This window comes from Neopsephotus bourkii, unplaced genomic scaffold, assembly GCF_033783945.1.
Source record: "Neopsephotus bourkii isolate Nb327-2 ecotype Australia unplaced genomic scaffold, CSIRO-AGI_Nbou_v1 NB_1298, whole genome shotgun sequence".
Classification (NCBI taxonomy): domain Eukaryota; kingdom Metazoa; phylum Chordata; class Aves; order Psittaciformes; family Psittacidae; genus Neopsephotus; species Neopsephotus bourkii.
The window spans coordinates 767,699-781,260 of record NW_026901782.1 but is presented as its reverse complement, the minus strand read 5'-3'; the positions used below and the strand labels follow the sequence as shown (position 1 = coordinate 781,260).

Here is a 13,562-nt window from a genome sequence, read left to right as displayed (position 1 = left end):
TGAATGAATGTCTCTAGGATTCCCAGGAATAACTTGTTTGGCATTTTCTAGCAATTATGGTGGAATTAAGTTAATTGATCTTGGTATTGCTGTGAGTGCTGGTAAAAATTACTTGACCATTCTGAGTTCTTGACACAGAAAACAATTGTAATTTTCTTTATTGCCTCAAAGAAAGCCTTATTTAGAAGTATTATATTTTGTTAATGGAAGGACAGTTGTCATGACCTATATAGTAACTTGTCAATACAGAGTTAAGGGGCAGAAGCCGTACCACGCCCTCCTTTGTCTGGCCTTACATCAATTACAGCAAGCAGGTTATATAATAGTATCTTCTACACAGGGTGCAGAGGAGATTCTGCAGTAATACACGGAGCAATGAATTGCTGATAATACTTATTTCAGAAATTTCTTTGTAGATGAAATCTGCTATAAGCATTTCCATCCCTCTGAACTGGAAGACTTTAAGGACAGAGTATGTAATTGCTAGGTCTTCTCGTACTTCTGTCAGAAATAATAATTCATAGGGTCAGTTCTGATGTGAAGCAGTACTTTTTTATTGTGTATGTTTTATTGGATGTTTGAGGCAGTGGTTCAGTATTTGTCTTCTTGCTGCAGTGCAGCTTCCCTGTGGGATTTTTGGAAGGTGAAGCCTGTATTTGAGGGGAATATAAATAAATAAAATCACCAAATAAATAAATATAAATAAATAAAATCTTATCAGAAAATAAAATCTCCAACCAAAGCCAGAATAAAATAGTTTTAGTCATCTGCTGTTTTGACTTGAAGCTTTAAGGAGTTGCTGCAAAGGGCATCATTTTCCAGGCATTCCTTATAGATTGGCTCACCTGTTATTCTGAAGGCATTGAACTCTTGACTGACTTGAAAGAGATCAACATAAATGAGTCTTAATCTTCCTTACCCTTTGAGACACTTAATGCTAGGACTTTTTTTCTAGAGCTTTGTGGGCTCTTTTGAATTGTTTGTTGTTTGATGTTATTGAGAAAAGGAATTGATGAAGGGTGTATTCGTTCCATTGTGTAATACTTATTTATCATCACAGAAACTTTCTCTTCCCTGGCAGAGCTTTTATCTCAGCTATCAGGTGTGAGGCGTTCTGCAGGAGGACAGCTCAACTCCTCTGGCCCTTCTGCTTCTCAGTTACAGCAGCTGCAAATGCAACTGCAGTTGGAAAGACAACATGCACAGGCAGCAAGACAACAACTGGAGACTGCACGCAATGCAACTAGACGCACCAATACGATCAATGTTAACACCACTATGACACAATCTACAACAACCACCAACACATCTAACACAGAAAACAGTCAGCAGACTATCCAGAATTCCCAGTTTCTTCTCACGAGGTAACTTGCTCTGTTTATTTACTTTTATTTATCTTTTACCATTTCTGTTTGCCTTGGTTCTGGTAGAGACATAGCTCAATGAAACTGAAGTGTTAGGCACATGCCCTAGTAAAGCAGTGTCTGATCAAATATATCCCAGAGTTAATGAGCTAATTAATCATATGGAATACATTCACAGTGACATCAGCCATGCTCACAGAATGTGTGATACATAAAACTTGCTTCATTCGCATTTCTAGTATGAAAGTGAAACCGATAATATAATATCCAACAGTAGCAGTTTATAGCTGGCTGGAAGGGCATTAATCTACTTTTGGAAAGCCAACTCCAGGAGCTGGCAGCAGAAATACCCTGTGGTGGTCTTGTATTTGTGAAAAGGAGAGGCAGTCTCACAGGTGTGCTGGTACTACTTTTGATGCACCTAGAAATGCATTTAAAGAATTAGGCTTGAGTATAAATTTCTGCAAACCTTTAAAAGAAGGATGGTTTTGTGATTGGGCTGAGTAAGTTACTTGTGACTCCTGGCAGGGGACTTCTGCCAGATCCTTCATCAAATCTGCAGCCAGTGTATGTGCTTTTGTTTGCATTTGTAACATCTTTTTAAATGTACTGTCTGTCTGCTCCTAAGCAATGGGTAAGCATTGGTTGCTGCATCTGTTTTAACAGGAGCAAAAGGAGTGGTTTGTTTAAAAAAAAAAAAAAGTGCTTGTTTCCCCTACTGCTTCCAACAAAACAAGTGCATTTCCAGTGATACAACCATATAGACTTGAGCTGTAATGGAGAATCAAAGATAGCATTGTTTAATAGAAAATCAGTCTTCAGTTAAAAACTGAAGGTTGAAAAGGGTTTATATATTAATTATTTTTGAAGACCGGATAACAAAGCAAATAAAGGATACTATAAATTAACAGAATATTTACCTGGTTTAGAAATTATACTTCCCAGGGTTATTTTAAAGAGGAGTCACCCACTATGTCATTCCAGTTCTTTTAGAAGATTGGGTGTTGACCTGAAATAAAAATGTTTTCCTCATCTCCCCCACCATGCTGCCCCGTACATGGTCTTGTTTGTCTGTTTGATCCTGTGAAAGAGTGTGGACATTTCCAGAGCTCCTGTGTCAAGAAACTTGGATTTGAGTTAATAAATTTTTTATCTAAGTGCAAACCAATGCCAGAAACTCACATTATTATTTGAGAGACTTAATCAAAATACCTGTAAGTTTCACAGATTGTGACTTCCAGAGTTGGAATTTCCTTGCCTGTTGGGGCACACTAATCCAGGAGAAGCAGTGGAATAAACTTTGCATTGTGCTTTTGAGAATCCTTAGGCTTTACACATGCAGTAATTTATTTTGTGGTATATGTGAAATTAGAAGTTGGTGTAGAAACAAAAAGAGGCACATAATGAGTGTCTAGGAAACCGTGGCAGCTCTCACTGATAGACTTCTGCATACCAGGAAAACTCACAAATAGTTTACTTTCCTCTAGCTTTGGGCTCTGCTTTGAATGCTGTGATAGCAGCAGGGAAGGGGTGGTTGGTTACATACGTGCCTGTTGTGCTGAGGTGTTGGAGGCTGCCAGAGCAGGCAGGACCGTCCTGAAGGAGTTGTTTTCAAGAGCCTTTTGGCACCTGTCGGTAGTGTTATTGGGGAAATGGCCTTCACCAGCTGCCTGTCTTCCTCTTCCCTTGCTGCTGTACAGGTTGAATGATCCGAAGATGTCGGAAGTGGAGCGTCAGTCAATGGAAAGTGAGCGGGCAGACTGCAGCCTGTTTGTTCAGGAGCTTCTACTGTCCACTTTGATGCAGGAAGAAAGTTCCTCCTCAGATGAGGATGAGCGGGGGGAGATTGCAGATTTTGGTGCTATGGGCTGTGTAGATATTATGCCTCTAGATGTTGCTTTAGAAAACCTAAATTTAAAAGAGAGTAATAAAGGAAACGAGCCTCCTCCACCTCCTCTTTGATGACATCCCACTTTGCAGACAATGTCCTCTGTGCTGTATTTGCCAATGAAAGTGGACAACAACTATCTTGGGTTTGTTTTGGTGATTGTAATTTCAGGTCTGTCACTCTTGTTACATTGTGTACATTCAAAAGAAAGAGAGAAAAGATATATATGATAATCATTTCCACTTAACTAATTTTGACTTCTAGCAGGTAAATGTAGGTTGCAGTGCAGAGCAAAAAGCTCTGTGTCCTGTACCTTGACATGCAAAAGGCTCTCCTAATACTCCACATTCAAACTGAAGAGAAAAAAAAAAAACAACAAAAAATCTCTAATGAAGCTGCTGTGTGTATTTATGAATATTAATGAATAAAACTGCTTGGATGGTTTACCTTAACTACTGCATGATGTTTTTTGCAGCGTGCATGAGTTTTAGTGACCTTGTCATTTAAAAAATTTAAACACAAGGAGTAAAAGTATAATACCCAAAGCTTTCCCATTATTCAAAGGTTACGTGACAAAAAGGTTAGCCCTGACTAACAGTATATGGCCACAAAGTAGCTTTTGAATAGTATGTGACAGAATGGCATCTTTATGTGCTGTTCCTGCACAGGATGGAACCTCTGCAGTGGGATATATTGCTGTGACCAGGGCATGGTGTTTTGCTGTATGTGACCGTTATGTTGCCCTGTTAGCCATCACCTCAGTGTGGAGTTGAAGTTCCATTTTATGCACCTGTAGGAGACTGAACAACAGTAAGGCCACTGCGGGAAGCTACTGCGAGGGGCTTTTGTGTGCCCTGAAATCAAATGATGTTCACTTTTGTTTAAAGTTTTTCCTGTTTGTGGTTGTTAAATTTTTTTTCATTGTTAAATATGTTTTATTCAGGTGTAGACAATTCATATATTCACTGTTTTAAAAAAAAAAGTTAATCTGGATCATGTTGTCTTTAGTTTCTGAAAGCCTTTCACAGTCTCAATCATGTTCTCAGTTATGTATTTGCTTCATAGTTTGCAGAGACCTGTCAGTATCAGGAGAGCTCGAGGGTTCGGATTCCCAGATTGTCGAAATACTACAATTGAATTCTTAATGCTACCTTTAGCATCTTTTATTTATTGTTTCTTTTGGTTAGTTTTGCTGGTGTAAAAGGTTGAAAAAGCCTTTTAGTTGAATCGTGCCACCTACATGCCTATACTTTTAACCCTGCTGGTTTGCAAAACAAGAGTATGGTGTTTTTGTGCATAGAAGTTTATAATAGCCCCAAGACAAAGACAGAATGGGTATGTTTGGTTTTGTTTGTTTTTTTTTTTTTCTTTTTTTTTGTGGTTTTATTTTTTTTCCTTTGGATTTTTTGAATGTATAGTTAGATTATTAAAACCAAAATGCACACAGCTTCTGATGAAAATTTAAACTAGGCTTATATCATAATGGTGTCTTCCCAGATCTTCCTCACCTCACCCCCTCTCTCTTTCTATGTATCCTTCCATCTCTGCAGCATTGCTAGGGTTTTAGAGTAAATCTACAGACTTGAACACCAGATGGTGTTCTCAGCAGAACTGTGATGTGTATGCTAATCCAGCGCAACAGCAGCAAAAGAAGCAACCCCATAGGCTGAAGTTTAAGTTCCGTTTTTTTCGTGTTCTTTTTTTTTTTTTCCTTTTAAATCCTCAAATCTTTATTGTTTCCACATAGAGCAGCAGTACTGGCTTTGTTTTCTGTTAATCTCTGGAACAGAAAATGTTTCAAGAGAAACTTTACACGAGGCCTCTGGTTATCCTGAGAGTTACCCTCAGTAGGGACTTTTTTATTGATTGTTGAGGATTTGCAGAAATTTTTCAAGCTGTAGTCTTTTCAAACACATCTTCTGCACATTACAATAAGACACACGGTTCAATAAAGCATTTTGAAGACTGTTGTTCAGTTGATTTTCTTTGGGTTTGATGTATTATCCAGATACTCTTATTCCAGAAACTTCTGCAGCTGTCCTTAATTCCAGCTGTGACTCACATAGCCACTTTTTAAACCCGCTGGTGATGAAGTATGTAATCCTGAGCTCTTCATAGGTAGGTGAATTCAGGTTTGCATGGAACAAGATGCATTTCGAGTAGGTTCTCCTCAGTGTGTTGCCATTTGGAACTGATGTATGGGTGGTCTCAAGAGGACACTTGTGTGACTTCCAGACTGCACTCCACTTGCTTTGGAGAGGATGCAACCCGGTATTATCTGTGTTTACTTAGAGGTTGAGTATATGCCAGCTTGGATTTAAAGGTATTTTTGTGCATCACATTCACTCTTACAAGTCTTCAGTTGGTGTTGGGGGTTTTCTTTGTATGTTTCTGTGTGTGTGTGTGGTTGTGGGGTTATTTTGGTGGTGTGGGTTGGGTTTTTTTGGGGATGTGGGGGTATGTGTTTTTGTTTGTTTTTTAGGTTTAGAAACAAACTGAAATAGCCACTAGGAAACTGTTCACTGTAGTAGGTTGCCAATTCTGTTCGCAGCAAAGTGTTTTTCTTCGTAGTAAGCTCGGTCAGGATAGTGTTTTCGGGGTACTTCTAAGACATTCATGTTTATTTTCAGGGTTGTCGGGGCTGCAGTAGACAGAGCCTTAGGTGTTTTGCCTTTTCCCTGTGAAGGATCGAAACCCCCTCCACAAAACAAAAGCTGCATCACAGCACACACTGCATACCCATGCCAGAAACTGGGACCTTGGTGCTTCACACAGTCACAGAATCGTTAGGGTTGGAAGGGACCTCTGGAGATCACCCAGTCCAGCTGCCTTCCAAGGCAGGGCCACCAAGAGCAGGTTACACAGGAACATATCCAGGCAGGTTTTGAGTGTCTCCAGCGAGGGAGACTCCATGAGTCCCCTGGGCAGCCTGTTCTAGTGCTCTAACACCCTCAATGTAAAGAAGTTCTCCTTCATGTTGAGGTGAAAGTTCTTGTGTGTTAGGTTATGGCCATTTCTCTGTGTCCTGTTGTTGGGCACCACTGCAAAATCTGGCACCATCCTCTGGGCCCCCTGCCTTTGAGACATTTGTATGCACTAATGAGATTTCCTGTTGGTCTTTTATTCTCTGGATTTAACAGGCCCAGTTTCTGCAATCTCTCCTTAAGGGTGATGCCCAAGTCCCCTGATGGCCCTTGCACCCTGTTGCTTGGACTTCCCCAGTTGCTGGAGCGTGGTGCAACCCGCATCAACACAGTCCAGAAACCCATGTGTGTCTGTAACCTCCCAGTGCAGCCGCTGGGAGCCTGTGCAGAGGTTCTGGTGGGGATGCGGGTGGGCTGGGTGCCGTTCTGCCCAGTGCGGCTGACACACAGCGTCCTCCTCTCCTTGGTGTCAGCCTTGTGCAAGCAAGGGTGCGCTGCCAGAGGGCCTTTGGGGAAGAGTGGGGACAGAAGTGCCCATGTTTTGTGCCAATACTTCATAGCAGTTGAAGGGACACGCAGACTTGTTTGAAGGGAACAAGCTCCCCCCCAGCTGACTGTGGAAAACTGACTTGGAATTGTACCATGCTGGGGTATGCAGGGGTCTGTCACTTGCTTCTGTTAGAGTGTCTGACCCAGAGGCGCACACAAACTGGTGTGATGATAACAGTGCATTTTACCTCGGATCCTCCTCTTCTTTCCCTTGCAGTTGGTATCACTGCCCTCACTGTTTCCCTGCAATGTTTGTGGGGTGGGGGTTGGTTGCAACTGGGATGGGGGCTTTTCCTTCCTCTCCATTGCCTCAGGAAGGGTTTTGGCCTGCAGCTGTACTGGCAGGGTGCTGCAAATGGTGCAACTATCTCTGTGTCCTATTGCATCACACAATCTTCCTTTCCTTTCCTTTGACCTACCTCACCCTCACCTCTGCACCAGCCCGCGGTGCCAAACAAAGGCACAAGAGTTATTTCTGGGTATTTATTTGCACAGCCCAGTGCTCAAAGTTACTTGTGGGGAAAAAGATGTAAAAGAGGAACTGTGAAGCTTTGGCTTGTGTTCCCACCTTTTTAACACAGCAATGGCTGGTCGCTCCTGTAAATACCGAGGCTACAGGAAGCAGTGGGGTTTGCGGGAGAGGTACCAGCAGAAGACAACCCGCAATGCTGCATCCTCCCTGTTGGACCAGCAACTGTAGTGGGGTGAGGGGGGCACAGTCCCCATACCCCCTGTGGGACATGGGGAAGGGGAAATGCTGGAGGGTGGTGACGAGGGCCTTGGGAGCTGCTGTGGGGAGCCGAAAGGACGGGGCGGGGCCAGGAACGAGGGCTGCTTGTGTGGGTCTCTGCGCTGGTCGGTGGGAGAGGGAGCCGGGGAAGGAGACAGCGCAGGGAAAGGACAGAGAGGCTGGGGGGGGGGGGGGGGAAGGGGGTGAGGCCGGTGGGTACAGTCAGAGGCGGTTAAGTAATGACCAAGGTGAAGAAGAGCAATGGCGTGGGAAGGGGGGTGGTAACGAACGAGGGTGAATGAGTCACTACCACCACCAGGAGCTGAGGCGCTGCGGCTCCTGCCTCCACGTTACGCTGCCTGGGGCTCGGCTCAGGAGAGCACAGGCCACACAGCCTGCGAACACCTCAACCCCGATGCTCCCACTGCTGCCACTGAGATGCCGCAGCCCATAGGGGGGATCCTCCCGGCTTTGGCCTCTGCCCCTCTACAGAGCAGCCCCCGCAAGGCTGCTCGGCCCCAGCACCACACATGGGAATCGTGGCTGCAGGATCTATCTTACCTCACCTACCTCCTGTGGGGTGCTGCCCTCTCACAACTGACACTGTCCAGCATGGCCTCCTCCCGCCCACATACCTGACAGTAAAGGGGCTGATCCGTGGAGAGTGGTGATGGGTTTGCAGCAGGAAGGTTGAAATTTACCCCAGAAGACACTATGTAAATAGCTGTCAAGGCTTAGAAGAACTGCCTTGGCTTCAGCTCCTGGTGACTGAATGAACAAAGGTGCAGTAAAATGAAACTATACCATGCCTTTAAAGAGAGACTCTAAGAACCATTCACTATAGATTAAAAGTGATCTCAAGTGCCATATACTACCTTGTAACTTTTGCACATAAATCTAATGAAGAAGATGGCATGGGCTGTGCTTGATTTGTGGAAATGCATGAATGAGCACCCTGTGCAGAATAAGCAACATCTCCTCTTTAGCTAGACTCAGAATGTGTTTCAAGAGCTCTCTCTGTGTCAGCAATGTCCCATCCCATTCCTGCCTTGGATACACAGGTAGTGAAACTCCCCTCAGCAAGAGAAACTAATTTAGCCTTGGCTTTTGGGAGGTAAACCATGCCAGGCAGTTCCTGCTGCGATGGGCACTCCCGTGGGATGCTTTCCAGCACAGCATCCACCATCCTTTGTATGCCCATGATGCCATCGGTGTACCTGGGAATCAGGCAGACAAGGACACTGAAGCAGCCCAGATGTAGATGTGCTTGGTAGAGAGTCCATCTCCCCCACCCCTAAGCTGTCACGTAGTGCATCCCGAGTGATCCTAAGTGCATTGAAAGGCAAGCTTTGTATTACACCTGTGTTATTCTCCCTCCACAGCGGACCCTGTTATGGACTGACTGGCTGCAGCAGCCCCCACACTCCATAGAGAAGCACTGCAGGCTCACACCCACCCCGCCGTGGTTGAACTGTGTGTGCCCTGGCCTCCATTTGTAACCAACGACCAAGTAAAGGAAAACCAAGGATCTACATTTTATATAAGCATTTATTTACAACTTGTTTAACAACTGTACACTCTGTCACCTTGGAAGCATTACTGGATTTGATTGGGAAAAAATATTAAACCTTTTGATTCCAATGAACATCACTGACAATTTTTTTTCTATATACACGTATGTATATTAATGATACTACCATGACAATCTGGTAGTTACACAAATCGTGGATGAACTGAAATGGGAAATTAATGTTTTGAACTCTCGGAATCAATTTGTTTACAGAAAATATATCACTGGCAACTTCACAAACAGTTATTTTGATAATTGGTCAACACTTAATTCAGGACTGTCAAACAAGCTGCTATTAAGAAAGTAAAAGAGTTTTCTATGCAGCACAAACGAAGTTAGTATATCAGAGACATGCTGGGATCACCTCTGAGTTGTGAGCTCACCATCACTTCATGACAGAGATGCTTGGCTCACCCAACCCAGGTGGCCAGCTCACTTGCTGAAAGCTGCTGGCTCCACCCAGCATCTCTGTTGCATGAGTGAACTCGGACAACTTCAGTCAAGCTAAACACTTACATACAAATGTCTTCAGGCTCAAGAATAACTGATACTTAGTCTCTAATTTGCACAGAGCACTTGGAGAAATGAGGTACCACTTGGCTCTATCAGGACGCTCATGCAGGCGGGTGCATGAAAACAGCCATCCCCTCCCGCCCCACATGGCGCTGACCCGGGGTCTGCACCCAGCCTGGTGTGGTGCTGGTGCGGTCCCAGACCGAGCAGTACTTGGAAATGAGAAACAATCCATGCCCTAATACCCAACAAAGAGGAGTTTTTCCACTCGTCCCAACACGTAACAAGGGGTCAGCGGTGAGGACCTGGAAAGACAAATCCTTCAGCGCTTTGCTGGACTCAGTCTGATGAAAGTGCTGCTGCCTCTCTGCTGCAGGAATACCCTCCTGGTCACCACCAAACCCAAGATCCTGCCTGCAGGTCACATCAGACTTCACTGTCCCAGGTCCTGGTGGACTGGGAGACATATCCCCCTCCGGAAATCTTTCCGGACCACTGTCAGCCACAGCACCTGGCAGCCACTGGCTCCCCTGTCCAGTGTGGGATCCAGAAGAGAATACACCACACACTTCTCACTGGGATCTTAATGCTTATCCCCTCCCCTCTCCTGTATGGTGTGCCTGAAGCCCATTCCCCCTGGCCCTCCCCTGTGCCAGCTGGCACAGCCCCTGCCATGGGGGACACGATCTGTCCTTCCCCAAGTCATTCTGCACAACGCTGGTGGCACAGAGGGCATCAGGACCCTGAACACACAGCTCAGCCTAGGGCCTCCCTTGACAGCCAGGGATGAGGCTTGCACTGTGTTCTGCAACCAGAAGTGACTGCAGAGACCTGCATGCACACTTCTCAACATGGGGGGGGGGGGGGGGTGGTTGTGCTACTGCCTGGATAAGCAGAACAAGCAGAGTACATATGTGTTTATGTTTTTGCAGGATTAAGATCCAAGTGAGCAAGAATGGGGTTTCTCTAGAACTGGACTTAAACCAAACCACTTACAGTATTCATCATTCAGACTTTAGATTTTCTGGCAAGTCCTATGGCTTAAAAGCCCCCACCACATCCATTCAGTATAGACTAACTCCTACACAATAAACCTCTTAACATACAACACTACAGCACTCCCTTGGTCTTCTGAATCTTGCCAGTACTGGATGCCCAATACAAAACAAAGATACAGTAGTACAAATGTGCAGATACTTAAGAATATTAAATAAGCAGCTTTTTAAATTAATACAGGCAGTACAAAGCATTTTGAGTTACACTGTCTATATATGGCAAATCTTTTAGCTGAAATTCATAATACAAAGGAACAGCCCAGCTAGTGCAATTGGAAATTAAATAGCTAAGACTGCGATAGAAAGAAAGAAAGAAGGAAAGAAAGAAAGATAGAAAGAAAGAAAGAAAGAAAAATAGTACAGGTGAAAGATAAACGACCCAAAAAATGATAAACTGGCAAGGACAGTATGCATAATACTGCACGTGTAGGCGGCTTTCGTACTTCTCTCCATTCCATTCTTTCTTCAGATTGTTTTAACAATTGTACACAGATTGAAAAGAAAAAGAAGTTTCTGAAAGAAACTGACAACACAGCTAAAATGTAGAGAGAAAAATACAACGGCCACAAACTACTGTGTATATACATGGTGAGGCAGCAGGCAGTGTCTGCGAACAAAATACCGCCCCGGGAGTCTGCCTGGCTCGGAGATCTGCAGATGAACCTTGCCTCATTTTCTAAGGAAGATGGGATGGCCAAGCAGCAACTCATTAGTCATTTCTCTTGGTAAAACACCTCCTTTGTTTTACTTTAATTATGTAAAGACTCAAAGTGGATTCTTTAAGGGTGCAGGCGCTTTGAAATTTTAACAGTAACCAAAAGGCATTTTTAGGAATATTAAGACTGGATTTTTGTAGTTCAGTACAGGAAACTGTTGCAGGAATTGTGTGTGTTAATACTGTTAATCAGAATTCAACAAAGTGGACAGGCAGAAGCAAAATGGAGAGCTGACAGTGCTCTGTCAGTTTGTAGAACGCCTCCTGTCGAGTTCTGAATTTCCTCTCTTCTAGCCTCATAGGAGACTTTTTATGAAGAGAAAGAGTAAACGGAAGCGGGAAATGGGAAAGCCAGCTCCCTGGGATGGTAAGCTTCTCTGCAAGTAGATCTCCCTTTGAAATCAGATGGCCATGAGTCTTAAGTGTAGAACTGGTTAAGTTTTGGTTATGCAGTCTGGACAGAAAAGCAAGTCATGCACTGAACAGTCCCTGTTATAATAATGCTGCAGGTCATGCAACCACATCACTGCAAATAAAAGAATAAAGAAGAAAGTTAAAAAGCAAATAAGGTATTACTGTTAAAAAGAAAAACAGAGAAAACAAGTGTTTTTTAGAGCAGTTCAGTAAGGCTGTCTCTACTTATAGTTGGCAAATTCATGGGGAAAACCATCACTGCCAGAGCAACTCTTCAAATTAGCAGGTTGCTAATGATTTGAAAGAACAACAAAACAGCCTTGAACAACAGGTAAATTCAGACACAATTCAGACAAATTTAAACCATTCTGATTAAAGTCCTTCAGGACACCATTCTCAGCTAACACAGCTATGCAAACTAGGTTTACACAGTGATGAAGAAGTCTCAGGCACTCCTGCTTGTCTTCAAGTACAACAGTCAGAACCCAAAGCAATATAAAGTCAAAGGTGCCTGCCCACTACTCCGTATGGTTAGATACTAAAAGACAATCAGGGCGGTAATGACTCTGCCTGAGCATTTGAGCACCACTGAAGATTTTAAGTGTTTGCATTTCATCAAAGCTTATCCTGTGTGTGAACACTACAAGAGCATCACTGCTGCAATACACAGGCAAGTTCTGTTCACGCATGCAAATACAGGTTTGAATTGCAGGATAACGATACATATTCTTGTTAAAATAAGCTATGTAGGAGCCACTGAGCAGCTCACAGAGCAGGTCACAATGCTGTGGAAGTGAATATAGGTTTGGAAGAGAATTGGCATATTTCTCCATCCTTTTTGATACAGCCTCTTTCTTGGCCAATGAAACTGGAATGGAATGCTCTACTAACACAGCTACAGTGCTTTCTGCTTCCCCACGTAACACCAATAGCCCTAGACAGCAAGGCACAGCACAATCTGCTCATTCTCATTTTCACACTGTAGTCACTGTGACATTACAAAGAGCAAAATAGCTTCACCAGACTGAATTCAAAGCATGTAAATTGTTTCTCTCCCCACTTCTCCCTAGTATTGCACTGGTCAAAAATGATTCTAAGAACAGGTCCTGTGACAGCAAAACCGAGGTTAAGTAGACACGGAAGAATATTTATAACTAAACTCAAGGACTTATTACAAAATATCTTTTTGCTACAAGTACTGAAGCTCCCGTATCCCTCTTTTTCTCCTCATTCACCAGCCCAGAATACTAACCATAGCTGTAGAGAACCCCATAGAAACACACAGACATAAATCAAATGGAACAAAAATATTAAAAATGAACACATTCAAAGCAAACTGCAAAGGTGTATTCTGAGTAATCACTGTTTGTTAAGCTTGCTTGGCACTGCTTGGGAGCATAAAGTTACAGAGTTCAGGATTAATAATACGAAGATTACTGTAGTTAGTCTATAAAAAATTAAAAGTTAAAGCTACATAAGCATGTATCTATCTACTGCTCATAAACTAATACAGAGTCTACTCCTTTAGTCTCACCTATTACTGAGTTCAGACTTATTATTTAATAGCACTGCACGTGTCCTGATGCACATAAAACAGAAACAACATTGTAGGTTTCTCTTTGAATTCATAGTACTTTTGAGAGCTCTTCTAAACTCAGTACGGTATATTCTCTTTCAGGGATGCCCTTTCTCTTTCTTGCTCTTGTCTGTCGTTTTTTTTCTCTTGGACAACTCCTCAAAATTAATCAATATATTTTGAAGCTACCTGTTGAGGCAGCAGCACTTCAGAAGACAAAAGAGATGCAAGATGTGAGGATTAATTCACTCAGCATAACCTGTC

General features: G+C 43.3%; 2 protein-coding genes across 4 annotated transcripts in view; one reads left to right on the top strand and one right to left on the bottom strand.

The window, feature by feature from the left end:
- Positions 1-5,222, top strand: part of KCMF1 (potassium channel modulatory factor 1) — a 50,917-nt gene extending 45,695 nt beyond the window's left edge. The window contains exons 6-7 of the mRNA XM_061366086.1: positions 1,061-1,364; positions 3,065-5,222. Coding sequence (XP_061222070.1) covers positions 1,061-1,364; positions 3,065-3,326 — 566 coding nt within the window. The 3' untranslated portion in view covers positions 3,327-5,222. The remainder of the gene's footprint in view (positions 1-1,060; positions 1,365-3,064) is intronic.
- Positions 5,223-11,228: 6,006 nt separating this feature from the next.
- Positions 11,229-13,562, bottom strand: part of HOOK3 (hook microtubule tethering protein 3) — a 90,994-nt gene continuing 88,660 nt past the window's right edge. For all 3 annotated transcript variants that reach the window (XM_061366090.1, XM_061366088.1, XM_061366091.1), the window contains one exon: positions 11,229-11,834. In XM_061366090.1, coding sequence (XP_061222074.1) covers positions 11,819-11,834 — 16 coding nt within the window. In that variant the 3' untranslated portion in view covers positions 11,229-11,818. The remainder of the gene's footprint in view (positions 11,835-13,562) is intronic.